At 46.0% G+C, this 27,481-nt stretch overlaps 1 protein-coding gene across 24 annotated transcripts in view; it reads left to right on the forward strand.

The window, feature by feature from the left end:
* KLC1 (kinesin light chain 1) overlaps window positions 1-27,481 on the forward strand; it is a 68,322-nt gene that overhangs the window by 21,726 nt on the left and 19,115 nt on the right. For all 24 annotated transcript variants that reach the window (XR_006293075.1, XR_006293077.1, XR_006293079.1 and 21 more), the window contains 11 exons: window positions 8,544-8,805; window positions 11,058-11,288; window positions 14,634-14,712; window positions 15,219-15,444; window positions 18,060-18,147; window positions 18,783-18,884; window positions 20,892-21,065; window positions 21,212-21,311; window positions 23,836-23,885; window positions 23,965-24,032; window positions 25,058-25,166. Coding sequence is in view for 18 of the 24 variants with exons in the window: in XM_043554387.1 (XP_043410322.1) it covers window positions 8,544-8,805; window positions 11,058-11,288; window positions 14,634-14,712; window positions 15,219-15,444; window positions 18,060-18,147; window positions 18,783-18,884; window positions 20,892-21,065; window positions 21,212-21,311; window positions 23,836-23,885; window positions 23,965-24,032; window positions 25,058-25,166 (1,489 nt within the window). In the remaining 6 variants the exon portion in view is untranslated. The remainder of the gene's footprint in view (window positions 1-8,543; window positions 8,806-11,057; window positions 11,289-14,633; window positions 14,713-15,218; window positions 15,445-18,059; window positions 18,148-18,782; window positions 18,885-20,891; window positions 21,066-21,211; window positions 21,312-23,835; window positions 23,886-23,964; window positions 24,033-25,057; window positions 25,167-27,481) is intronic.

Genomic DNA, 27,481 nt, shown 5'->3' on the forward strand with positions numbered 1-27,481 from the left:
TCGGGCTCTGGGCTGATGGCTCGGAGCCTGGAGCCTGTTTCCGATTCTGTGTCTCCCTCTCTCTCTGCCCCTCCCCCGTTCATGCTCTGTCTCTCTCTGTCCCAAAAATGAACATTGAAAAAAAAAATTTAAAATAATGGAGACAAAAGTAGTTCTAAAATTAAAGAAAGGTGGAAGATTAAGCTTTAGGATTATTTTTCTCTTTATTATTTTAGGTAGTGACTTTTGTAATCTGTGGACACAGTACAGACTTTGTTGAGGATTTGAATGAGGCAAGCAGCGTAATAGACCATAATAGCTTTGCCTGTTGAACGGTGGATTTGAGAGGTTTGACCATAAGAAGGGCTTCTCTTGTTTAAGGAACTTAATTCAGATGTCAGATTTGTCAGGTGCTGTGTTGGAGATTATGCATTGAGCACTGAGTTCTTTTGCTTTCACAGAGCAAATAATGGGACTTCAAAGAGTTCTCTCTCTCTTTTTGTTTGAAGTAAAAGCATAGACATAATTTTCCATGGCTAGTAAGAATAACCTGGGGCCAGATATTGAGTGTGTTACTCAGAAGGGAAGTGGGAGGGGAGTATTTGAGTACCATGTTCCAGGTGGGTTGGCTGTCTGTTGCCCCTTACATGTGGGGATTGAGGCTCCAAGAGGTTCCATGATAGGTGAGGGGATAATAGGGAGTTGGAATCAGATGTGCTGGCTCCCAAGGCTGGTTTATTCATTCATTTTAAAGTTTTTGTTAGGGGCGCCTGGGTGGCGCAGTCGGTTAAGCGTCCGACTTCAGCCAGGTCACGATCTCGCGGTCCGTGAGTTCGAGCCCGCGTCAGGCTCTGGGCTGATGGCTCAGAGCCTGGAGCCTGTTTCTGATTCTTCCCTCTCTCTCTGCCCCTTCCCCGTTCATGCTCTGTCTCTCTCTGTCCCAAAAATAAATAAACGTTGGAAAAAAAAAATTAAAAAAAAAAAAACAAAGGAAGTGTACCATTAAAAAAAAAAAAAATAAAGTTTTTGTTAGGTGGTTTAATCTCTGCACCCAACCTGGGGCTCGAACTCACATCACAGAGATCAAGAGTCTCACGGTCTTCCACCTGAGCCAGCCGAGCACCCCGTGTTTCATTGATTTATTGAGCACATACTTCCTGCATGCCTGTGGAGCGGCAGGCATTGTTCTGGCTGACTCGTTCCAGAATCACTGGGAAGCACACACAGCCCAAGAGTTGCAAGAAAGTCTTAGGGATGCTGTGGTTGCTAGGCTGACAAAGTGTGGTGTTTGAGCAGACGTAGAGTCCCGGTGTTTTACCCTTTAGAAATCAGTGTAACTGTTACAAGAACCCTTTCAACTGAGAGTTTATTTGGCAAACTTGAGAAGTTTCTTATTTTAAGTGAACTCTTACCTATCCTTTTAGTTTTCTGCCATTTTGTTCAGGGCCTGCTCTTTACCTTCACCTAGATGCATATATGTCTTCGCCTGAGGTTTCTTCTAGTTTCTTGTGGCACTTTCTTCACTTAATTTTTTTAATCAAAATGGAATTTAGTGTACAGTGACGGTAGGAATACAACACCTTTTCCCCCCTAAATAGCCAGTTCCTTTAGCACTCTTTTTTATATAAGCTATCTTTGGTCATAATGACTTAGCCTGGAACTTAAGAGAGCTACGGAGCAGTCTAAGCATGTATGCTGCTGTGGGTTTCCCTCTGAAGAAGTGGCATGTGTAGGTCTGTTTATAGGATGGTGGGTTGGATGAGGGGGTATGGAAACTGCTATGATTGAGGGGTACCTGAGGGTGGCATGAGGTATGAACTCGGGAAACGGAAGATTTGGAGAGTCCTCTGACTGAACCACAATATTTGAAATGTCTTGTAAGATAGTAAATATATTCTTTGTTTATATTAGAGGGGAGAAGTTGCCTCAATGGATAGAAATTTAAGGAGGGAGATTGAACTCAGCAAAAGGAATAACTTTCTAACTACCTATCCGAGCAGTCTAACAAGGAATCAGCTGTCTTGCAAAGTACTGAGGCCCATGTTAGAGGTGTGTCTGCAGGTGTTGAGCGGTCACTTATCAGGGATGTTCCCGATTGCTTAGCTCCCAGGTGGAAGCTGCACTGATTACGGTCAGCCACTGTGCTTGGTGACTCAGCTGCATTCTCCTGTGCCTTTAACTGCCCGGACAGTAGGCCCCCTCGAATCCCTGGGACCCAGGGTAGTTTGGGGACTTCGCCCGTGCTGTGGTGGTGGAGCCAGGCTCTGCACCTGCTTGCTCTGGATTCTGAGGCCCATGCTTTCCACATAGCAGCACCCTGTCCTCTCAGTGCCTTTTTTTTTTTTTTTTTTTTTTTTTAGTTTATTTATTTTGAGAGAGAGAGAGGGTGTATAAGTCGGGGAGGGGCAGAGAGAGAGAGAGAGAGAGAGAGAGAGAGAGAGAATGAATCCCAAGCAGGCTGCACACTGTCAGTGCAGAGCCCAGTGTGGGGCTCTAACTCACAAACCTCGGGATCATGACCTGGGCTAAAGTAAGCCCTGTAGGCGCCCATCATCTCCGTTCTTAAGAGAGCTAAGTGCCTCCCAAGAGCATTTGGATTCTTAACTGATTTTCTGTTAAGAATAAGTTAAAAAGAAATCTACCTTAACTGCTCCCCCACCCTTTTATTTGTGCACGTCCAGATGACATTTGTATTTATTATCCTTGTCTGTGGTTAAAGCCTCTACGAGAGTGTGAGCACGCGGTGCAGTGTCACCAGTTCTGTTGCATATTCCCTGAGGAATTAAATTTGGATTTCTTTTTTTAAGTTTGTTTATTTTTAGTAATCTCTACACGCAACGTGGGGCTCAAACTCATGACCCTGAGATCAAGAGTCACACGCTCTACCGACTGAGCCAGCCAAGTGCCCCAGATTTGGTTTTCTTCAAATGTGTTGACTTATTCTTTAAATGTATTTACTTACTTGAGGTATCACCTCAGTTAAACCATTAAATTTCCCCATTTTGTTGTGATTTTTTTTCCTGTCTATGAATCCATACCTGGTAGGATTTTGCTATTCCTGTTTAAACTCTTTGCCCCTCCCCATTTTTTCTCTTTTGCATAAGCAAAACTGCCCTCTCTTCCCCTTTTTTCAGCCTCCACTCGAACCTCTAAAGATAGGACAATGACCATCTTTGTGATTGGTTGGGATTTAATTTTTTTTTTTAAGTTTTAAATGTTAGATCTGCTATAGTTAACATGCAGCGTGATGTTAGTTTGAGGTGGACAATATAGTGATTCGACAATTGCATAGGTCCCCTGGTGGTCATCCCAAGTGCACTCCTTAATCCCTATCACTTACTTCTCCCATCCCCCCATCTACCTCCCTGCTGGTGGCCATCAGTGTGTTCTCTGTAGTTAGGAGTCTGTTTCTTGGTTTGCCTCTCTCTGTCTTTCCTTTCTTGTTTGTTTTGTTTCTTAAATTCCACATATGAGTGAAATCATATGGGATTTGTCTCTCTCTGACTTATTTCACTTAGCGTTACACCCTCTAGATCCATAGAAGTTGCAAGTGGCAAGATTTCCTTCTTTTTTTTTTTAATGGCTGAGTAATACTCCATTTTTGTCCATTCATCAGTCCATAGACATTTGGGCTTACCATAATTTGGCTATTGTTGATAATGCGGATGTAAACATTGGGGTGCGTGTATCCCTTCAAATTAGTGTTTTTATATTTTTCGGATAAATACCTGGTAGTTCAGTTACTGGATTGTAGGGTAGTTCTGTTTTTAACTTTCTGAGGAATGGACAGGATTCATGGACATTGACACGATTTACTGCCCATTCATGCCGAGACAGGTGGTTTGAGTAATGAAGTTGCTCTCACTTCTCACTAGAGTCTCCAGACTCTCCTTTGCATCCCCGAGTTTAATAGTGTCTGAAAAGACTGAGAAGGTGCTGGCTGGGTGTTTTGCTTTCCAGGGAGAGGCATGAGCCTCATTCTGGCAGAGGGCTAGGGAAGAGAGTGCAGCATATCTGCTGGGCTGTGATCATGCCACTACCACCGAGTTGTCTTCCCTTTCCTGGCACTGCCCAGCCCCATTCATTCTCCCCGCAGGCTCCTGCCTTCAGAATGCAGCTGTCCTCTGGCTTACTCCCCTGGACTCTGGCCTTGTCACCACGAGCCTCGAGCACCATGACCTGTGGCCTGACGAGGCTGCTCGCAGGCAGTGGGTGCTTTCCCGCCTCTGCCCTGGCCCCTGTTGCTCCCCTGGCTGGGAGTGCCCTCCGCACTCCCGTCTGGAGGAGATGGGCTCATCTGGTAAGACTGCCTTACCTCAGGAGCGGTTTCTTCGTGTGTCTGGCCTCCCCTCTCCAGTGGAGGTGCCTGCTGTCCCCGTCCCCCCCCCCCCGCCCCGCCCCAGTTCGTGCTCCCACCTCGCAGGTCCCGACAGTGCCTTTAGCTCTTGCTGCTCGTATATGCTTAGTTTATCTTCTGGTAGCCTGTGGGTCCCAGCTGTCTGCATTCTAGGCCCTAGCTTGGAGTTTCAGTAAGACACTTGGATCTTCTAGTTTGGGGAAAAAAAGACTAAAATGTTGCATCATTTGGAAATTGCTGCCAAAGGTGGAGAGGGAGGTCTTCAGTTTGATTTTCCTCTTTTCTCTAGAGACACCTGCTCTGGACATCCACCTCTTCACCATTCTCCTCACTGTGCATGGCGATCAGGCTGACACTTTGACGTAGTGCCGTTGAGATGTGAGCATTGGAAGCTGCTCCTGAAATGTTTTGTTAATTTGTTCAGCAAATATGTAGTTAGCATTTACTGTGTGACAGACTGGGACCGAGGCGGCCTGCTCTCCTGGATTTGCAGTGGGGTTGGAGAGCCATAAAGTAAATATATGACAGATGTAATGGCAATACAGACTGTTAGGTAGAGGAGTTACCTCTGTTCTTTTGTTGTTTTCTGAGTTCTTTGTGGTACAGAGGTGGATTTCTCTGAATAGTCCTACAGAGATAGCCTCTAAATTTCAAGAGAAATTGGCTCCCTTTATTTTCAGCTGGTCAGTTAAAAGGATTACTGTTTTTTTTAAATTTAATTTTTAATTTTTAAAAATTTACATCCATACTAGCATATAGTGCAACACTGATTTCAGGAGTAGGTTCTTTAGTGCCCCTCCCCCACTTAGCCCATCTGCCCCACAACCCCTCCCATAACCCTCAGTTTGTTCTCCATATTTATGAGTCTCTTCTGTTTTGTCCCCCTCCCTGTTTTTATATTATTTTTGTTTCCCTTCCTTTATGTTTGTCTGTTTTGTCTCTTAAAGTCCTTATATGAGTGAAGTCATGTGATTTTTGTCCTTCTCTGACTAATTTCACTTAGCATAATACCCTCCAGTTCCATCCACGTAGTTGCAAATGGCAAGATTTCATTCTTTTTGATTGCTGAGTAATACTCCATTTGTGTGTGTGTGGGTGTGTGTGTGTGTGTGTGTGTGTGCGTGCATATATATATATATATATATATACACACACACCACATCTTCTTTATCCACTCATCCATTGGTGGACATTTAGGCTCTTTCCATACTTTGGCTACTGTTGATAGTGCTGCTGTAAACATGGGGGTGCGTGTGTCCCTTCGAAACAGCACACCTGCATCCTGTGGATAAATGCCTAGTAGTGCAATTGCTGGGTCATAAGGTAGTTCTATTTTTAGTGTTGTGAGGAACCTCCATACTGTTTTCCACAGTGGCTGCACCAGCTTGCATTCCCAAGGAATTGAGTTTTTGTAGTTATGCAAAAATAGCAATTTTCCACTGTAAAACTGTGTGTAGTTGTTAACATGGCCCTTTCATTAACTGCTTGGAGCTTTTACTCCCGAATCCTGGAATGAGTGGCCTGTATTTGGTGCTTTGACACTGCTTCCCTTCACGCACCACTATCAGTACCTGCGTTCGCCAGGTGGTCTGCCAGGGCTCAGGAGCTGCCCTAGGGCCTGTGATTTAGTGGGGCATGAGATAAGGTCCCTGACCTTTTTTTTTTTTTTTTTTAATGTTTTTATTTATTTTTGAGAGAAAGAGACAGAGTGCCAGTGGAGTAGGGGCAGAAAGAGGGAGACAGCCAATATGAAGCAGGCTCTGAGCTGACAGCAGCGAGCTCAGTGTGGGGCTCGAACTCATGAGCCATGAGATCATGACCTGAGCTCAAGTTGGACTTCTAACTGACGGAGCCACCCAGGTGCTCTGAGTCCCTTGCTTTTTATTTTTTTGTGTGTTTTAAGAGCTTATATATTTGTTTTGAGGGAGAGAGCAGGAGAGAGTGCACGGGGGAGGGGCAGAGAGAGAGGGAGAGAGAATCCCAAGCAGGCTCCATATGGTCAGCACAGAGCCCGACGCAGGGCTCCATCCCACGAACTGTGAGATCACGACCTGAGCTGAAATCAAGAGCCAGATGCTCGGAGCACCTGGGTGGCTCAGTCAGTTAAGTGTCTGACTTCAGCTCAGGTCATGATCTCACAGTTTGTGAGTTTGAGCCCTGTATCGGGCTCTGTGCTGACAGCTCAGAGTCTGCTTCCTATCCTCTGTTCCTCTCTCTCTGCCTCCTCCCCCCCCCTCCCCCCCCTCCCCACTCAAAAAATAAACATAAAAAAAAAAAGTCAGATGCTCAACCAACTGAGCCACCCAGGTGCCCCCCCACCCCCCTTGCCTTTTAAGTAGAGCTTACATTCAAGGCTGGAAGGCAGTATGTGGAAACAAACAAGATTTCAGGTGGTGCTAAGTGCTCTGGAGGAAATTACTTTGATGTGTAATCTGACTTCAATCCCTGTCCATGAACAACCTTTCTTTTTTAAATGTTTTTTTAATTTTTTTAAGATTTAAAAAAAATTAAAAAATTTTTTAATGTTTATTTACTTTTGAGATAGAGCGTGACCAGGGGAGGGTCAGAGAGAGAGGGAGACACAGAATCCAAAGCAGGCTCCCGGCTCTGAGCTGTCAGAGCCTGATGCAGGGCTCAAACTCAAGGACAGTGAGATCATGACCTGAGCCGAAGTCAGAGGCTTAACCGACTGAGCCACCCGGGTGCCCCATAAAAATCTTTTTTATTTAAAAGAGGGAGAATGAGGGAGGGAGGGTCAGAGAGAGGGAGAGAGTGGGAGAGAGAATCCCAAGCAGGCTCTGCGCTGTTAGTGCAGAGCCCAATGTGGGGGCTCAAACTCACAAACTGAGATCAGGACCTGAGCTGAAATCAAGTGTCCGATGCTTAACCAACTGAACCACCCAGGTGCCCCCTGAACAACCTTCTTTAATATTCACTGTGGCTTTTTCTTTTTTCTTTTCTTTTCTTTTCTTTTCTTTTCTTTTCTTTTCTTTTCTTTTCTTTTCTTTTCTTTTCTTTTCTTTTCTTTTCTTTTCCTTTCCTTTCCTTTCCTTTCCTTTTCTTTTCCTTTCCTTTTCTTTTTTGTTTTTAATATTTTTTTTGTTTATTTATTTTTAGAGAGAAAGCACAAGTGGGGGAGGGGCAGAAAGAGAGAGACACAAAATCTGAAGCAGCTCCAGGCTCTGAGCTGTCAGAGCCTGATGCAGGGCTCGAACCCACAAGCTGTGAGATCATGACAGACGCTCAGCAGACTGAACCACCCAGGCACCCTGTCCCTCTCCTTTTTCTCTTTTTCTCTTTCTCTTTCTCTTTCTCTTTCTCTTTCTCTTTCTCTTCCTCTTCCTCTTCCTCTTCCTCTTCCTCTTCCTCTTCCTCTTCCTCTTCCTCTTCCTCTTCCTCTTCCTCCCTCCCTCCCTCCCTCCCTCCCTAAAACTGAGTTATGGGATTTAAAAACATCCACAAACCTAGACAGTTGGTAAAGTGGGGACAGTTGCTTAGTGTCCACAGTCACCGTGATTTTGCTGATGCTGTTTTATGCCCCTTTCATTTTTCTTTCTCACTGTAGTATTTTAGAGCCCGTTCCAGACACTGTATGATTGCATGAAATCTTGTTGGCCTCTCGGCTATTCCGATCCCAGAGGCCTGCGGGGCCCCCGTTCTCCTTGAGTCTTTACCGTGCTGATGACCCTGCTCATGTCACTCTCTCACCGTGTTTCAGACGGACCTAGTCCTTCTCCTGCTACTCTGATTGTTCCCATGTTCCTTTGCTGGTTTTCTTCCTTCTTCCAACTGTGACCACTTCTCAAGGCTTTGTCTGGTAAATATGTTACCAAGAATTTACTGTCCTTTCTGCATTTCATTAAGGGGGAAAAAAGCTTGCAAACATTCAGAGAACTTTTGTTCACTGAGGCTTTGTGCTTTGGAAATGCCATTTGGTGGTTTTGCTGCTTTTAATCTTTGGCATTAATTTCAGTTGCTGTCATTTGTTCCATTAAAAAGAATCCAGACCTAAGCCAGAAAAATAATTAAATTGGTCTGCAAAGGGAAAACAAACAGTACAGTATTTCAACAAGTCACAAATACATGTTTATTATTCACCTAAAAAAATGTTAATTTAAGACTCCTCACACAATTTTTTTTATTAAAGATGTAACATAAATCAAACCTGTAATGAGATACCTAATTTGTTTTCCTTTTTCCATTCTAGAATGTATGACAACATGTCCACAATGGTGTATATAAAGGAAGACAAGTTGGAGAAGCTTACACAGGATGAGATTATTTCTAAGACAAAGCAAGTGATTCAGGGGCTGGAAGCTCTGAAGAACGAGCATAATTCCATTTTACAAAGTTTACTGGAAACACTGAAGTGTTTGAAGAAAGATGATGAAAGTAATCTGGTGGAGGAGAAATCAAACATGATCCGGAAGTCACTGGAAATGCTGGAGCTTGGCCTGAGTGAGGCACAGGTATACGTGAGTCGCCTCAGACAGGAACATGCACTTGACAGTCTGGAGAAATGGAGACTTCATCTGAAATACGTAGTTTAATTAAACTAGAGGGAAGATACTTACAGAATAACAGAGATCAGCTTGTATGTAATATAAATGATGATTGATTTGGGTACGTCTAAGTTTTAACAAGCAGAGGCAGTAAAATAGAGGTAACCCTGTTTGTCATTTAGGATTTGATTTTGGCTGCATAGGTCATAAATGAAAACAGTGGCTTAAACATCACAGACATGTATAAGAGAAATACCAAGGTAGGCCGCCCCAGACAGGTTGTGTAGCTGCACAGTCCTCAGGGATGGCCAGGCCTCTGCATTGTGCTGCACACAGCTTTTTTTGTGGAGTCAGAGCTGCAACCTTTTATGGACTCCAGCTGCAGCCACGTGACCACATTCTAGGATAGGGAAGGGACAGGAAGGGTGTGCCTCCTCCCTTTACTTCCTCCAGCTGGTACACAGCATTGCTTACATTTCTTTGGCCACACCTTGTTTCATGGCCACACCTAGTTGTGAGGGAGACTGGGGAATGCTGCCCTGCCCACTTACATTTCCACCTTCTTAAGCCTAAGGAAGAAGGGAGAATGGATATCGCCAACAGCTAATAGTCTCTGCAGTACCCTAAGACAAGATTGCTAAACCTTTGTGGGTTTGTTTGTTTTTTAAGTGCTTGAATTTATTTATTTTTGAGAGAGAGAGGGCAGCGGAGGGGTAGAGAGAGGACAGAAGACGCCAAGGGAGCTCTGTGCTGATTGCAGAGAGTTCCACATGGGCCTCAAACTCACAAACTGTGAGATCATGACCTGAGCCACCCAGGTGCCCCTAAACCTTTGTTGTTGTTGTTGTTGTTTTTTTAAATGTTTCTTTATTTTTGAGACAGAGAGAGAGCATGAACGGGGGAGGGTCAGAGAGAGAGGGAGACACAGAATCCGAAGCAGGCTCCAGGCTCTGAGCTGTCAGCACAGAGCCCGACGCGGGGCTCGAACTCACGGACTGTGAGATCATGACCTGAGCCGAAGTCGGAAGCTCAACCGACTGAGCCACCCACGTGCCCCTAAACCTTAGTTTTTTGACTAAACCTTTGTTTTTATCATGCTGGACATACAGGTGAAAAATTAGAAACAGCTAGGTGGTGACTGTTCCCCTGATAACTGTTGGCTCTGCCAGCACATTTCAGGTAAATTTACATACACTGAAATTTGGCCTCTCTTTTTCTTGGCTTTCCTCTTGTGCGGTGAATGAAGAAAGAAGTGGGGCCTGCTAGGTTCCTAAGTCCCACATCCATGAAGAGGACACTGTTCTATTCCGCAGTGACTATCCATACCCTCATTCTAGAGTTTTTCATTCCCACTGTGTGAAAGACTAATTGTGGAACTTTGACCGTGTTTGCTTATTGTGAATCTGTTATAAGGCAAATTCTGTTGAAAAGTGATATGAATATGGACTTGCTTTTTAGTTTGGCAAGTACTAGGGTTAAGAACAAAGGAGAAAAAAGCCTTACTTTTGGAGTTCAGGTTTGAAACTAGGAGGATGGTAGAGGGAAAGGCAGTTGCATGGTCTAAAGACAGAACGGACCGGGCCGACTTTTCCCAGCTCACTCTGCGCGTATACTTCTAGGAGCTTGCTAATGCCTCAGGCAGGCCTGTCCCTGAAACTAATCAGTGTACCACAGGCAGAGCCCTGGGGCCCTCACCAGATTTTACAGCCTGGACCTAAGCTTATGAATGCAAAGTACATTCTGACAGCCTGGCGAGCTACAAAGATTTCTTCCCTTACCTTGGAACATCGAAGATTTGTCTGCCCGCCCTTCTCTAGCTCCATCACCAGCCCCTCCCCGAGTGACCCCCGTACACATATGCCTGCTTGGGCACACACTCTCAGATGTGGAAAAGGGTCTCTGAGAAATTATGTTGGAGCCACTTAGATAGAAAGTAGAAAAGTAACAGTTTTGTCAGAAGAGTTAGCTGTGTGTCCATTGCTAGTCTATTTGAGATGCTGTCAAGTGGCAGAGCAGCATGGGGTTCCTGTAGATGTTTTGAGCACGCGCCCCTGTGTACGTGAGACCGAGGGTGGGAAGGGAAGTGAGCAGCAGTGGTACTTGTCTGTGTCGCAGCACATCCCTGCCCGCGTGAGGAGAGCAGGCACAGAGTGTGCGTGGGCGGGAGGGGGACGTGTGGGCCGGACCCTGCAGTGCTGTCAGCGCTTCTGTCTGTCCAGGTTATGATGGCTTTGTCCAATCACCTGAATGCTGTCGAGTCGGAGAAACAGAAGCTGCGGGCACAGGTTCGTCGCCTGTGCCAGGAGAATCAGTGGCTGCGGGATGAATTGGCCAACACGCAGCAGAAATTACAGAAGAGTGAGCAATCTGTGGCTCAACTGGAGGAAGAAAAGAAGCATCTGGAATTCATGAATCAGTTAAAAAAATACGATGATGACATCTCTCCATCTGTAAGTGGTTCAGAAGGAATGCAGTATTGACAGTTAACCCTGCTGTAGTTAGTAGGTTCTTTTAGTAAAGCCGTCGGTGTTTTCTGCCCCCGCTTTAGTGGTTGCATCATGCAAGACCAGAGATTCTAACTTTTGGGACTTAGTCCCTGGGCAAGTCATGGAGGTTCTCCTTGCCATGTGCTTTTCATATATGTGTTTGCAAGTTCTTTTTTTTTTTTTTTAAGTTTATTTTTGAAAGAGAGAGAGAGAGCACATGCGTGTGAGCGAGGGAGGGACAGAGACAGAGAGAGAAAGAGAGAATGAATGAATGAGTGAATCTATCCCAAGCAGGATCCAGACTGTCAGCGCAGAGCCCGACGTGGGGCTTGATCTCAGGAACTATGAGATCATGACCTGAGCCGAAATCAAGAGTTGGACACTCAACCGGCTGAGCCCCCTGGGTGCCCCTCATGTGTGTTTTAGAACAGTGGTCAGAAACGTAAGAATACTTTGTAAATGTGAGGCACGATGCACAGAGGCACTTGATAAGGTTTGTGCCGGCTGGAGATCTCTTGGACATTTTAACCCATGGGGTCTGGCTTCCACACCCAGCGCACTGCTGGAGCTCTCTCAGGTCAGCGTGGGTCCCACGCAGTCATTTGTCATCTAGCCTTGTAATCTGTAACTAAGTCTGTGGCCTGTGGTGCTGTGGGTCTTGACTTTCTCTTTGAGACTCTCTTCCCCCTGCTCCCAGGACACCACCTGGGTCTCCTGCTCCCTCACTCCTGCTTCCTTCTTGCCTACTTCTGCTGGGAATGTTAGGGTTCACCAGGGATTTTGCTTTTCTCCTTTTTTGTTGATTCTCTTTGGTGGTTCATCTCAGTCTTGATTATTTTCCATCCACCATTTTTATCTGTTCAGTTAACAACTTTAAAAGAAATTTTGGACTAATTTCATTATTATTTTTTATTATTAATTATTTTTTAAATGTTTATTTTGAGACAGCGTGCACGTGCACAAGCAGGGAGGGAAAGAGAGATAGAAAAACAAAGCAGATGCCAGGCTCCAAGCTGTCAGTGCAGAGCCCAACGTGGGGCTCGAACCCACAAACTGTAAGATCACGACCTGAGCTGAAATCAGATGCCTAACCGACTGAGCCACCCAGCCACCCTGTAGTAATTTTAGATTCACAGAAAAGTTGAAAAGATAGTGAAGAGAATTCCCATATATCCTTTACTCAGTTTCCCCTAATGTCACATCTCCCGTCACCACGGTGCATGTCTTCATCCACTCTGGCCACTCTGATGGAACACCATAGGCCGCGTGACTTACTTCTCCTGATTCCGAGATCAGGGTGTCAGCAGTCGGGTGCTTGGCGAGGGCCTTTTTCCTGGCTGTGTCCTCACATGGCCTCCCTTCGTGCGTGGGTAGAGGAGGAGAGCGAGAGGGCAGTCTAGCGTCTTTTCCTTTTTCCTCTTCGTGTGAGGAAGGACACCAGTCCTGTCACGACGGCCCCATCCTCATGACTTCATCTAACCCACGTTGCCTCTGAAAGGCCCCTTCTCCACGCGCCATCATGTTGAAGGTTAGGGCTTTAGTAGAGGATTTGGGAGGGGGCGGGGGCACATCAGTCCACAGCACCCCGTTTGATTAGGCTTGCCGTATTGCTCCCTCGTGGAGTAACTGAACGTTTTGCTATACACTGCTGTTGGAATGAGAATAAATGGAGATGCTGAAGCCAGCCAGCGATTCACCTAGAGTACTGGATAGTTTGGGAAGCTTTTATAGAGACTTTGAAAACTTTTTATTTTGAAAAATATCTGGCTTGGGGAAGTGAGCTAACAGTGAGCTAACTCTGTCCGTCAGCATCTACACAAACGACTGTTTCTTGTGAACTGTGTTCGAATACGCGGCATACCTCATGCCACGTTCCCCTGCTGCTGGGCCTATCCCCTTGGCATGAGGACAGACTCCTGTGGAATCCAGGGCCAGGTCAAGTCGGGCAGTTTAACACGGGCACAGTCGTTACCTGCTCTTCACTTTGTCCTGATTGTCTTGGCAGAGCCCTTCGTAGCACTGTTTCACCATGGCAGCGTCTGGTTCACTTAGTCGTCATTCATCTGAAACTGGTCTTTTTTTTTTTTTTTTTTTAATGTTTATTTATTTTAAGAGAGAGAGACAGAGTGGTGCGTGAGCGGGGAAGGGGCAGAGAGAGAGAATCCCAAGCAGGCTCCTTGCTGTCAGTGCGGAACCAGACGTGGAGCTCAATCCCACGAATTCTGGGATCCTGACCTGAGCCAAAATCTAGAGTTGGACGCTCAACCGACTGAGTCGCCCAGACGCCCCTGTAACAGGTCCTTTTCAAAAGAAGCAAAAAACCCCACCTTTCTTCGCTTTTCATAACATAGGTATCTTTGAAGAGGATAGGCCAGTTGCTTCATAGATTGTTCCGCAGTGTGGGTTTGTGTGATGTTTCTCTGTGAGTGTATTTAGACGACGCATCCCAGACAGGAATCTTATCTAGGTGACTTCTGTGTACTTCTTAGATTAACCTGTCCAGATGCGAGTGATGTGACCTGCCCCCGGGGTGATGCTGATTTCTCACTTGGTCAAGCTGTTGTCTCTTCTGTCCATTGTGTAGCCCTGGTTTTGACCCCTGCGCTAATCTGTGGGGACACTTGAGTCACAGACTCAAAGCTGGCAGGTTTCAAACTGCTCTTAGGGATCTTGTGGTGGAGGCAGTGAGCAGGGAGGAGAGATCTAGCCTCCAGGTCTGTGGCATTCAGAGATGGGCCGTTTTGGTCTGTTTTTACATACTTGGTTTCCAAGTAAAATGTATTTCAAGTAAGAGTTTCCCCTTCTCTATTTGAATTTCTTCAGAATGCAGTGAAGAATCTAAGGCAGCCTTTTGCCCCCCTCGCCCCCCGCCCACCTTCCTTTAATGTTTGAGTTCTAGTCCTGCATGCTTTGTATTACTCTTTGCTAAATTGATGGATAAGCCAAATTGTGGATAATCCTGTGTTTTATTTTGTTTATTTTTTGTTGAATCATATTTATTCTCAGAAATGTCTGGTGTTTAAAACATAACTTTATAAGGTTATACATGTGAAATCTCCATGATGACAGTACATTTTATAGAACAAATATAAAATGTTTTTGTGACTTAACACAGTCCTCTGTTGTTTTTAGTCTTCCGATTTATTATCCACTATCTTTTCTAGGTTTTCCAAGTATGCACTATATTTGATTTTAAAAACTGATGATCTTTTCTAAGATTTTTTGTTAAAATGAAATTTACACTAATGATTTCCAGTACAGGATTTATAGCACTCGTAAGACTAAAGTTGTCCTGGGTTGATTTTATAGGAGGACAAAGACACTGATTCCACCAAAGAACCTCTGGATGACCTTTTCCCAAATGATGACGACGAACCCGGCCAAGGAAGTAAGTTGGCGAAGGGGAGTGGTTAAGTGGCAGCCTAGAAACAGAAGGTGGTTTGTCCTGTTGTGATGTCATTGCCACAATCAGTGGGCATCTTCGCGCCGGTGGCCTGCCTCACGGGAGCAGCCCTCTGTGCACTTGGATGGCGTTATGTTTCCCAAAAGAACTTCAGAGAGTTTCTTGGTGGGACACAGTAGTACGTTAGACCGGCCCCTGCGAGATAGGGTCGTGCATAGACGGTTCAGACGTGAAGTGTGGACTCTTACGGGGTTGGAAAGGCAGAATTAGTTTGGTGCCGAGGGCAGTCTGACTGCTCTGTTGGGGGCATCACACCACCCCTGACAAGTTACTGATGTTACGCAGCCTGCCTGGGGAGTGCTGCGTGGGTGTCCGTAGCGTGGGGCCCAAGTGCCACCCTGGACCAAAGCTAGAGAAGAAAGGTGTCATTCAGTGGTGTCGTCCGGATGATTTCCTCTTGGCACATCTCAAGTGAAACTCTGTCTGTGCAGTCCAGCAGCAGCACAGCAGTGCGGCGGCCGCGGCGCAGCAGGGCGGCTACGAGATCCCGGCGCGCCTGCGCACTCTGCACAACCTGGTCATCCAGTACGCCTCCCAGGGGCGCTACGAGGTGGCCGTGCCGCTCTGCAAGCAGGCCCTGGAGGACCTGGAGAAGACTTCGGGCCACGACCACCCGGACGTGGCTACCATGCTGAACATCCTGGCCTTGGTGTACAGGCTAGTAGTTCTCATTTTCTCCTCTGGTCTTTCCCGGAGGCCGTGTTTTTAATGAACTTGCCCATAAGCTGCTTCGCCAGCTTTATTGTTCACTTCTCCTCAAACAGCCAGGGGGTTAAATTCAAAATACTCAGCGAGCTCTATGGCGAGGCTGTCACCCTGTGGAACAGATGCTGCCCAAAACGACCTAGGTCAGCCTTTCTAGAAATGCCCACATGCACCCTTCACTCTGGCCAAAGTCAACTCTTGATTTTTTCCAGCAGGCTCCGTACCAGGTTTCTTTTCTCCAGAACAGCCTTCCCACCTGTCTGTCAGCTCTCTCTCAGAATTTTCTGAGTCTCGGATCCCACTCTCCCTTTGCCCCTGTTGTGTCGCCAGAGCCCTTAACCGCTGCCTTTCTTCTGGCGCCTGTGCACTGTGCTCGGCATCGGGGCTGTCTGCGCTTTGTTCTCTCTTCTCCCAGAGTCGTGTCCCTTAAAGGTGGGGACCAGCCTGTGTCTGTGTCCCTGTCTCTCCCGTCACTCCAGCACGCTTCCTCCCTTAGGAGCCCCTGGCGAACACTTTGAAGGGAATTGAGGAATTAGCCTTTATGGCCCAGGGAATGACATGTTGGAGCCCTTTGTGCGTGTCTCTTAGCTCACCTAACCTGAACTAGATCAGAGACGGGTGAGTGGGGACCTGAGGAGGGGAAAGTTACTACTCACACAGTAGGAGTGGTTTGCTGTGGCCCTTCCAGTTTTGTGGGTTGCAAATAAAGGGTTTGTGTTTCTTCATTGTCCCCATTCAACATGTTCGATACACACAAGTATAGGTAGGATTTTAGGCTGGTTCCTGTGAGGCCCTAAAGAGGAATATGTAATTCCTGTCCTCAAGGAGAAGCCAGAATACTGAATTTATTTTTTTATTAAAAAAAAATTAAAAAAAAAAAAATTTTTTTTTTTTCAACGTTTATTTATTTTTGGGACAGAGAGAGACAGAGCACGAACGGGGGAGGGGCAGAGAGAGAGGAAGACACAGAATCGGAAACAGGCTCCAGGCTCCGAGCCATCAGCCCAGAGCCCGACGCGGGGCTCGAACTCACGGACCGCGAGATCGTGACCTGGCTGAAGTCGGACGCTCAACCGACTGCGCCACCCAGGCGCCCCCCCAAAATTTTTTTTAACGTTTATTTCTTATTGAGAAACAGAGACAGAGCATGAGCGTGGGAGGGGCAGAGAGAAGGGGAGACACAGAATCCGAAGCAGGCTCCAGGCTCTGAGCTGTCAGCACAGAGCCCCATGTGGGGCTCGAACTCACGGACCATGAGATCATGACCTGAACCGAAGTCAGACGCTTAACCGACTGAGCCACCCAGGCGCCCCCAGAACACTGAATTTAAAGTCAGGACAACTCCGTTTGTATCTCTGCTAAATGGCCCCAAGACCAAAGATGTTGTCCGGAGCCTTTAACTTTTCTGAGTCTCGGTTTTCTTCCTGGTTTTCTTTCCTGGTGTGCTGGTTCAAGGAGTGCTGGCTGGGTTTCTTATGTGTTCGAGTTGAGGTTGCTTGTCCTTGGTTTGGGGACACGCCTGAGAACCAGTGTGGTTGCTCTTCGTGTGACTTCACTTTGGCCAATTGGTTTATAGTCCCTGACGTGTTATGGCACAGTTTAGAAGGGTGCTCAGTATACCTTGTCTCGTTTAGTTGTTGTTACTAATTATAAGTTTCTAGCAGGTTTTAAAACTGTCATACTTGCTGATTTTTGCAAGAAGTTTGAGCCAGTTCATAATGTGTAGTATAATTGTAGGATAATTGGAGGAAAAAATCTCAGTACGCTTGGCCAGAATTAGTGTGCTTCAGAGGTTCCATAGGCCTTCTGAACCCTTCCCATGTTTTGTAGGACAGACTGGATTCTGTAGGGCGAAGCCTTGCTGGGCAGCTCTTACTCAGTTAAGAAACATGTGTGCTAGCTTTTGTAATCACATTGTCAGTACATAAACCAAGGTGGGCAGAGGCTGAGTCTGGTCTGATGGTGTTTCTGTCTTACCACAGTCAAAAAAATATCCTCATTCCTCTTACTACAAGCAAATGGTGGCAAGTTGCATACCAGATTAAGACACTATAATGCACCATATTTATTTTTAACTAGCTTTTTCATTATACACATAGCATATCATTACCTTCCAAAGCAACTCTGTGAGTTAGGTCATACACTTCCTTTCTAGATGGGCTGATTGGGACTGTGGGAGGCTTCTTCGTGTCCCAAAGCCTTGTAGACGGTAACTGGCAGAGCCTGGGCTCAGATGCTGGCATCAGTTCTATCTGTTAGAAGGTGAAGCTGTGCCCACTTTCTGGGCTGGCTCACTTGTTCTGTGTGGGGCAGCTCGCCTTGTGGGGGCGGCATTGTCCTGGTGATCTAGAGGGGAGGGCAAGCTTCAGAAACTAATCAGGCCTGGATTCCAGTTCACATTTATTGGTGGAAGCTTTTTCTTGTACACTAGAGGTGTTTTTATTAGTTTTAATTGTTGATTTCTTTTTTAAATAGTTGAAGCTTTTATTTCTGTAGTTTCAAAATTACATTTTAAAAAGATGGAGTAAGCTATATCCAAAACACTTACTGTATGTCTTTCAATTTAGAGACCAGAATAAATACAAAGATGCCGCAAATCTACTGAACGATGCCTTGGCCATCCGTGAAAAAACTTTGGGCAAAGATCATCCCGCGGTTTGTATATCTGGTTCTTTCATTCTTTTTACATTTTATTTTCCCTATTTTTTTTTTTTACCCAACTCATTTTAATATTAAACTCAACAGGGAAGGTTTAAGAGCTGCCTTTTCACTAGATGGCACAGGTAGGTGTCTTGACTTATTTGATAGCAGTGACAAACTTCAGTCCTGGGGACTCTGATATTTAGCATGTGCTGGTGCACACTCGTTCATCATCACCATCTCAAATGGATCACATACTTTTTTTTTTTTTTGTCTTAAATCAAATTGCATGTACTTCTATAATTTTTTTTTCTGAAGAATTTATGTTACCTTCTTCTTAAAATCTGGTCAGATTTGCAAACAGATCTGTGTTTGCCTTGGTTGGGTTGGCTTTGTGGCTTCCAGTGAAATTAAAAAAAAAAAAAATCAAGATCATGTTGCTGATGTTGATTGTTGAATTTTTGTATTCTGCACTTTACTTCGTAGAATCTGTATATAGTGAATTGCTCTCTTGCTTTTAACCGAAGTCCTATTTCTTCCTTCGCTGAAGAGCACTTCACTGTGCACACTGGGCACCGACGGATGTGTGAGATCTGAAGTCCTGTCCGTTAGTCCTGTACCGCTCCTTGACATTCCTTTTGTGTTGGTAGGTGGCGGCCACTCTGAATAACCTTGCAGTGCTGTACGGCAAGAGAGGGAAGTACAAAGAGGCCGAGCCGCTGTGTAAAAGAGCCCTGGAGATCAGAGAAAAGGTGCGGCCAGAGGAGTGGTGCTTATTGTCTTGAGATGTGGTGTTTTGTGTCTTCTAAGTATTTCAGATTTTAAGTTTTGAGAGATGACCCCTGTGGTATGCGGTGGCTGACCATTTCCTGAAAATAACTCATTGGATAAGGTATGAGGTGGACAGCCTGCAAAACACAGCCGATTGGCCCATTCACACCATTCACACCGGTGTTTAAGAGGGGTGGGGGTGTCTGTGTATGCCCGCCCTGCCTGATGTGGCCTGGGAATGCCTGCAGAAGGAGGAACTTCTGAGCACTGGCCGTGGAAGGCCTAAGGGCACACCATTTCACAATGGGGCATGTACCTGTCGAGAAGAAACACATTGAAATTTAAAAATAAAGTCACCAAATACGCTTGTAAAGCTTAAAAGATGAAGTTATTTTGAGAACTAAAGTGTAACTCAGAACTGTAGATGACGTCAGTGTCATGGATGTTAATTACGCCAGGAGCTACAGTTTATGGTAATTAGGTATTGGAAAAAATGTAGCTTGTCAATTCCAGCAGTAGGGAGGCTCAGGTGTCCGGTCCATTCCATGAATGACCAAGGGTAGTATTTTAACTTGGTATTTTTTGTGATTATTTACCCGCGATACTGCAAGGTCACTTAACTTTCAGCCATATGGCAAGGGGAAGTAAAAAACGGCTCATCATCAAATTATGCAGGAGAACTTCTTTTCTGCTGCCGCCTACATGATATTTATGAAACAAAATGGTCAGATTTTGAGTAGACTAGGGTTAAAGTCAAGGAGAACCCATAAGTATCAAATTCAGGATTATGAACTCTATACGGTGATCTACCAGATTCATTCGTACATAGTGGCTTTCATTTACTCATTTAGCAATGCGTGTTGAGTTCTTGGAGGCCCCTGCTTGGTTAGAGCTGGTGATTTACAAATCAGAGAGAAAGCTCCTTCCCAGGGGGCACAGGATGTAGTTGGCTTCCAGGATAGAATTCCAGGAGTGTGCAGAGAGCATGGGCCCCCCAAAGTCCCAGGAGGGTGGTGCACCGGGGATGGCTTCCCATAAGTGGTCAGTGTTTGTACTGAGTCTTAAACAAGGTTCACAGGCAGGGAGAGCAAGAGAGTGCAGAGAGGGAGGGAGGGGCAGCATGCCTTCTTGGGGAGGCACAAAGTTGAGAGAATGAATCCCTTGTCCAAGGTACTGAAGAAATAGTTTAGTGTTTATTCATCTGTGCGTCCATATCTCTGTGGATGCCGACATTTACACTGGTGAAGGAGATGTAACATTGGCACTCCTGGTTATAATGGGCAGTGGACTACATACATAAATGAGATAGTTTTGGTTAGTGATTCTTGCAAAGGAAAGAAACCAGGATGTTTGTGAGTTACCAGGGTGAGGGTGGGCCGGGGCTCCCTTCAGTCAGATGTAGGGAAGTGTGCCCTATGAGGGTTCTGCAGAGACCTGAGGGTTGATTAGTCAGTGGGTGGTGTGGTTGGGGGGACTGGAAGAAGGACGTCAGGCATCTGGGATGAGAGTTCAGGGAGCCCTGAAGGGGGAGTTTGCCACGTGAGGGGAAGTGGTTTGGGGTGACTGCAGAGGCTTAGTGCGAGTGGAAGAGTTGGAAATTCCCTTTGAAGGCGGTACACATCGGGATGAGTCTTGTGCAACAGCTGGAGTCAGAAAGGGCTCTTCCACACCTTGGCAGTTATGCCAGCACAGCCTTTATAGAACAGTGTCCTCGTCTCTAGACCGTGCATGATCCACCACTGCCAGCTACTGTGTGGGCTTATTCTAAGAATTGAAGTTTAAAGCATGTACGGTTCCTTCTCACCCCCAAGAATAAGAGTTCTGGTGAAGTTATTTTTATTATTACAGGGCACGGGGAGGCATGGCATTAAGCCTGGAGGTTAGGCACAGTCCCGTTTCTGTTTAGAAGGATCTTTCTCGTAGGTGGAGAATGGATTGGATGGGAGTGAAACAAATCAGTGTTTCTAATACACTCTATTTTGTTCCAGGTTTTGGGAAAGGATCACCCCGATGTTGCTAAGCAGTTGAACAACTTGGCCTTACTGTGCCAGAATCAGGGCAAATATGAAGAAGTAGAATATTATTATCAAAGAGCCCTTGAGATCTACCAAACAAAACTGGGGCCTGACGACCCCAATGTGGCCAAAACGAAAAATAACCTGGTATGTTGATAGAGGCACACTCTGTAGATAGAGCCAGAATTCCTCTTCTTTGAACTTTTGAAGTTTGTTTTGTAATTTAGCCTGTAGGTAAGAGTGTATATTTCATTTATATATGAAGATTACTGAGTACTTTATTTTCTTTTAAGGCCTCCTGCTATCTGAAGCAAGGAAAATTCAAGCAAGCAGAAACACTGTACAAAGAGATTCTCACTCGTGCACACGAAAGGGAGTTCGGTTCTGTGGATGGTAAGAACTGCACTACTGCTGCTGAGCGTATACAGTTGTAGAATGCATTAAGAGCGATTTCCTGCTGGAACTTGGTAATACCCAAATCATCCTAATATTTTCAAGGGACAATGTAATTTGAATTTTAGAAATGATTTTGCAGATAGTGCTTAGAGGAGAGGACATGGCACAGTGTGCGTAGTCCTAGGCTCATTCACTCACCTACCAGCCAGTGAGCATTGGAGAACACCCGCGTACTTGCTCTGGTGTCACCAGTTACCCCAGGGTGTCGTGCCTCTTGTAGTGAGGGGTGATGGGACACCCACCCCACATCTTGCTCATTGCCCTCTCCAGAGTCCAGCCTGGTTTCATGCACAGTTCAGAGCATTAACTCCAGAAAGTCTCTCTGGAGACATCAACGGTTCTGGGATTGTCCTGTCATCCTGGTTCTCAAAGTGCCAGCAGGGATCAGTAGCATCAGCACCACTTGTGACCTGTCAGACAGAAGTGCAAGTTGTCAACCCCATCCCAGGCCCACTGGATTATTAGACTGCCTTAAAGAGCCAAGGCCTGTCTCCATATTCCTTAAAGTATCATAGGTACTTAATACACAGTTTTGGAACAAATATTTTGTAGGATTTAAATTGCTCAATAAAACAGTATTTGTATGTCACATAAGGACCCCCCCCCCCCCCCCAATCAGGTGTTACGTAAAGCATTTGGAATGAGGACAGTTGTTACTGGTGTGCAGGAAACCTCATAATGCATAGGGAAAGAGGTTTTGGTTAATAAGTGTTTTCTTTATCCTTTATTTTTTATGTTTTTTTATTTAGTTAGAGAACGAGTCGGGGAGGGGCTGGGGGGAGGGAATCAGAGGATCTGAAGCAGGCTCTGTGCCGACAGCAGAGAGCCCAATGCAGGGCTTGAACTCATGAACCATGAGATTGTGACCTGAGCCAAAGTTGGATGCTGAACTAACTGAGCCACCCAGGCACCCCAATAAATACTTTCTTTTATAGAGAGTTCCTAGAAACCACTCTTGAAAGATCTTTGAAATGTATTAATACTATTTTTCTCCCATTAGTAAGTGGAGCGGTAAATCTCTTTTACTCTGAGAATCTGGGAATGCCCCAGGCTCACCATTCTGAGCGTGGATTCTGTTTGCAGTTGACACAGGACGGGACAGCAAGTGCCTCCCCAGAGTCATACAGTTCACAGGGGCTTCCATATCCTCGCCTAACTGCGGAGGCTGTCTGGACTTTGTAGTGATTTCAGGTCCTTTCCTTAATGCTGCTTTTGCAAAATTCTGTTCTTGGGGAATATTTGTTTCCTTATGACTTGCTAGCTTCATTTTGCTAAAAACAGTAGTATAAAGTCCACAGCTAATTGGGTTCCAGTTAAAAAAGCAGTGTTCCTGTATTTGGATTTGCCTTCCATGCACATGTTAAAGCGTAGGACAGAAGGCATTTCTTTTTGGGCAAGATATGTGTGTCCTGTGGCCATTGATGTGTGACCTCCAGTCTCCCAGGGACCTGCTGCTCATGGTGCACGTACTGACATGTGCGACCTGTTGTGTCGTCTGGGAGTCGTGCTCTATAAGCTGGTGTGTAGTTGGCTATTCCAGCAACAGAATAGTTCGGAATAGTTCAGTTAGATACGGCTAACCCTGCACCCACAGTGCAGCCTCACATACTGTTCACTCTCTCAAGACCAGTATGTAAAATAGGCTTTAGTGTCCTGTGACATGCCAAGTAACAATCAGTTCTGTCGGGCAGTCTCGGTGTGTGATCTCGTTTCATTTTCTGAACATTCCTGTGAACTGGATCAAACCTTAATCCATTTTAGGAGCGAGGACACTGTAGACTAAGTGACTTGGGCCAGGGTAGGTGGTTAGTGAGCAGGTGACCTGGTGTGAGCATAGGTTTCTTCCTCGGGAGCCTGAAGCCGGTCCTTGAAAGGTTCCTGCGTGCAGACACGGAAGGTGAAGGTCACCCATGATTTCAAGTGTTTTCCTTCTTTCTGTGCCGATTGATTTACACGATTAAAACCATGCTTTACATATAATCACAAATACTGCTAATTTTTCTTCAGACTTGTACGCTAACCATTTTTCATGTCATAAAAATATTCTCATAAATGTCACTTTTCAGACTGCTTACTCTCCGTGGTGTGGTGTGGTGTGGACACGCTGGTTGTCTAGAAGCGCTGGATGGAGTGGCCTGGTATAGGTTCCGGAAGGTTAAGACCATAAGGGAGTATCTCACATCTTTTGCCAGGTTCTCTCCAAGCATCTTATTCCTTTTTCTTGGACTTTTGTTTAATGCTAGCTTTGTCAAATTCTGAATACTCCCCAGTGTTACGTGAAGATTCGAGCACTAAAGTTTCATTGTAGGAGCCTCAGCATTCGTCAGGTTCGGTAGACAGCCGCCAATCTCTGCAGTTACGTCTGATTCTGCAGTTTCTACGGTCACTGAAACCTGGCAGCCTCCCCTCAGTGGGCTCTCCCGTGCTTCGATTTCATAGTATGTTATGTTTTCTCCCCTAGATGAAAATAAACCCATTTGGATGCACGCTGAAGAAAGAGAAGAATGCAAAGTAAGAACACGATGTTTTGAGAGATTTTCTGAATTGAATACGTTGCTTTAAAAATAATTACTCATTTGTTATAATTTAGGGAAAGCAAAAGGATGGGACATCTTTTGGAGAATATGGCGGCTGGTACAAAGCCTGCAAAGTTGATAGGTATGTCTTTTTACCTAGAGAAATAGAACTACTTGGAAGGTGCTAGTGCTTTAAGGGCAGCCTGTAAATGACCGAACACGTAAAGTTCCGTAAGATGGTGTGCCTGCACAGTCCCCTGTTGTTTCAAATTCCCATCCAAAAACCTGTAATTTTGTGTTTTAAATGTTCGTTTATTTAGAGAGACGGGGAGAGAGTGCTAGAGCATGTGCCTTGGGACGGGGGCAGAGAGAGAGAGAGAAAGAAAGAATCCCAAGCAGGCTCCATGCCGTCAGCACAGAGCCTGATGTGTGGCTTGAACTCACGAACCATGAGATCAGTGACCTGAGCCAAAATCAAGCATGGGATGCTTAATCTACACAGCCCTTCAGGCACCGTTTCTTTGTTTCTGTACCTTAAGCGCCTATTATTGTTAATAAGAAAGAAGTCTCTTGAAGTACTTACATATGCTGAAAGGAACTAGGTTTATTTCTAGTTTCTTAGTAAGGCTGTGGTTATGGGCAGAGGCACACTCTTCTTCACACACGTCGCACTCTTCCTGGCTCCCATGTGCTCATTCCGTTTCCCCCTATGTGGAGAGGAGGGAGACCGTGAACGGCAACGTTAGGAAAGCCGTGTCCTCTTTCCTGCCCCGCGCAGAATAAGCTCAGCCCCCAGGGGAGGCATGGTGGCTGCTAGCCACACCCGGCACAGCTGTTTCTGTTGCCAGAGGGCCTGGGGACAGCCACAGCCTGGAGGGCACACGGGCGTGTCCCAGCGGCCACGCGGCTGCAGGGGCTCAGTGCAGCGTGCCCTGGCCCCTCAGAGAGTCTACGGCAAGGGTTGGAGTCGCCTCACTCTCTCACACAGCACTGGTAGGCAGGGGATCCTTGGCATAGAAGAACTGGTTTAGAATTTTGCTGCTTGAGAAAATACTGTAGAAACTTGAGTGTTTCTCACGAACGTGTCTTTTAGTCCTTTAGATTATGTGTTGTTGACAGTTCTGAAACTTGTATTTAATACTCTGTGTATCCTGTGCTTTCCTACAGTCCGACTGTTACAACTACTTTGAAAAACCTCGGGGCACTTTATAGACGACAAGGCAAATTTGAAGCTGCGGAAACATTGGAAGAAGCAGCCATGAGGTCCCGTAAACAGGTCAGTGACATGCCTCCTATTTTTAACTCGCCTGTTAGAGGTGTTTTTTTGTTTTGTAATTAAAAAAACTTTTTTTTTAATGTTTATTTTTTAAGAATGAGAGAGACAGAGCGTGAGTGTTTTTAATATTTATTTTTGAGAGAAAGAAACAGAGTGTGAGGTGGGGAGGGGCAGAGAGAGAGGGAGACAACAGAATCTGAAGCAGGCTCCAGGCTCTAAGCTGTCAGCACAGAGCCTGATGTGGGGCTTGAACCCAAGAACTGTGAGATCATGACCTGAGCCAAAGTCAGACACTTAACTGACTGAGCCACTCAGGTGCCCCAGGATATTTTTTTAAAGTTTATTTATGTATTTATTTTGAGAGAGAGAGAGAGAGAGAGAGAGAGAGCACACGCGCACATGAGAGGGGAGGGGCCGAGAGAGAGGGGGACAGAGAATACCAAGCAGGCACAGAGCCTGATGTGGGGCTTGAACCCAAGAACTGTGAGATCATGACCCGAGCCGAAGTCGGATGCTTAACCAACTGAGCCACCCTAGACGCCCCTCACCGCTTAGAACTTTAATTGAATGGGTTGAATGAGTCTTTTTTTTTTTTTTTTTAAATATTTATTTATTTTTGAGAGGAAGAAACGGAGTGTGAGTGAGTGGGAGAGGGGCAGAGAGAAGGAGACACACAATCAGAAGCAGGCTTCAGGCTCTGAGCCGTCAGCACAGAGCCCGACGCGGGGCTCGAACTCATGAGCAGTGAGATCACGACCCGAGCTGAAGTCGGACACTCAACCGACTGAGCCACCCAGACGCCCCGAATCAGTCTTTTTTAATATGACTTATCAAAAGCTTGACTTAGAAAATATTTAATATTTTAGTTTATACAAACAAAACTATATTATTTAAAAGGTCGTAACTATAGGGACGCCTGGGTGGCTCCGTGGGTTAAGTCCCTGAACTCGAACCAGGCGTTGGTCTCAGGATCTGTAGTTAAAGCCCCACGTTGGGCTCCGTGCTGGGTGTGAAGCCTACTTAAAAAAAGAAACAGACCATAACCATGACACCGAAAGCACAAGCAGCAAACGAAAACCTCGATTGGTTAGATTCACCAGGATTAGAAACGTGTGTGCACTCAAGGACACTGTTCAGATAGCGAAGATACCCACAGAATGGGTGGAAGTGTTTGCACATCACATCTGATGATGCTCTAGTGTCCAGAGTGTATAGAGACAGGAGGATTTCCTAGTTAAAGAATGAGCAGAGGAGGAGGAGCTGAGCAGACATTTCTCCAGAGATGGTGCACAGATGCCCACGGGTGTGGGCAGGTGAAGTGCTCCCCATCGTCAGCCACCACCCTGCTTCACCCCCATGGGGACGGCTCGAGTGCGACACAGAATGTAACAGGTGTCGAGGGAAAGATGTAGAAGCTGGAGCCCCCATGCGCTTCTGGTGGGGACGCGAGGCGGCGCAGCCACCATGGACAGCAGCGTGGTGGCTTCGCAAGAAGGTGAACATGGGATCATCGGAGCGTTTTCCTTCATCTACTGAGGCGTTTAGTCATGTGAAATACGGTGTGAGGAGATGGAGGGAGGGGTGCCCTTCGTGCCCTTTAACGAGCAGCTTTCAGAGTAATGAGTAAGTGTGTTAACCCTGTGTGTGTATGTGTTTTTGTGTTACCTTGTGGGCACACATGAGCATGTGTATGTGTCTGTGTAAATATATAAAAATGTATGTAAAGATGGCACGTTTGGTTTTGTCTTGTATCTCTTTAGGACTGGAGAGGCAGGTGTGAGTTTTTCCCTCCACCCCCCGCCTCTTTTTTTAAGTTTATTTTATTTTTGAGAGAGAGACAGGGAGAGAGAGTTTCAAGCAGGCTCCGCACTGTCAGCACGGAGCCCAGTGTGGGGCTCAAACTCACAAACCATGAGATCATGACCTGAGTGGAAAGAAAGAGTTGGCCGCTTAACCACCCGAGCCACCCGGTCGCCCCAAGTTTTTCCCTCTTGAATGGTACATATGTAGGCGATTATGTGCTTGCTGGTTTATTGCGCTTTTTGTCTGGGGTTAAAGTGACCCGTGTGTACCTTAGAATTCTTTTTCTGAACAAAATCTGTGCGGACTGAGGAGAGAAAACCCAGGCAGAATTGGTACCAATGATGTGTCCCAGCCTGTGCCCCTGGAGGAGCCCCTTTCTTAAGTCTGGCCATACTTCCTGGGTCTTCTGACTCTGAAAGGCTGCTTGGGAGCTTGGCATGCACAGGGGAGAGCGCCTGGAGGCGTTGGGAGGCCTGGTGGGGGTCTGGCTGTGTGGGGCTGCATGGCATTCG

This window comes from Prionailurus bengalensis, chromosome B3 (assembly GCF_016509475.1).
Source record: "Prionailurus bengalensis isolate Pbe53 chromosome B3, Fcat_Pben_1.1_paternal_pri, whole genome shotgun sequence".
NCBI lineage: Eukaryota > Metazoa > Chordata > Mammalia > Carnivora > Felidae > Prionailurus > Prionailurus bengalensis.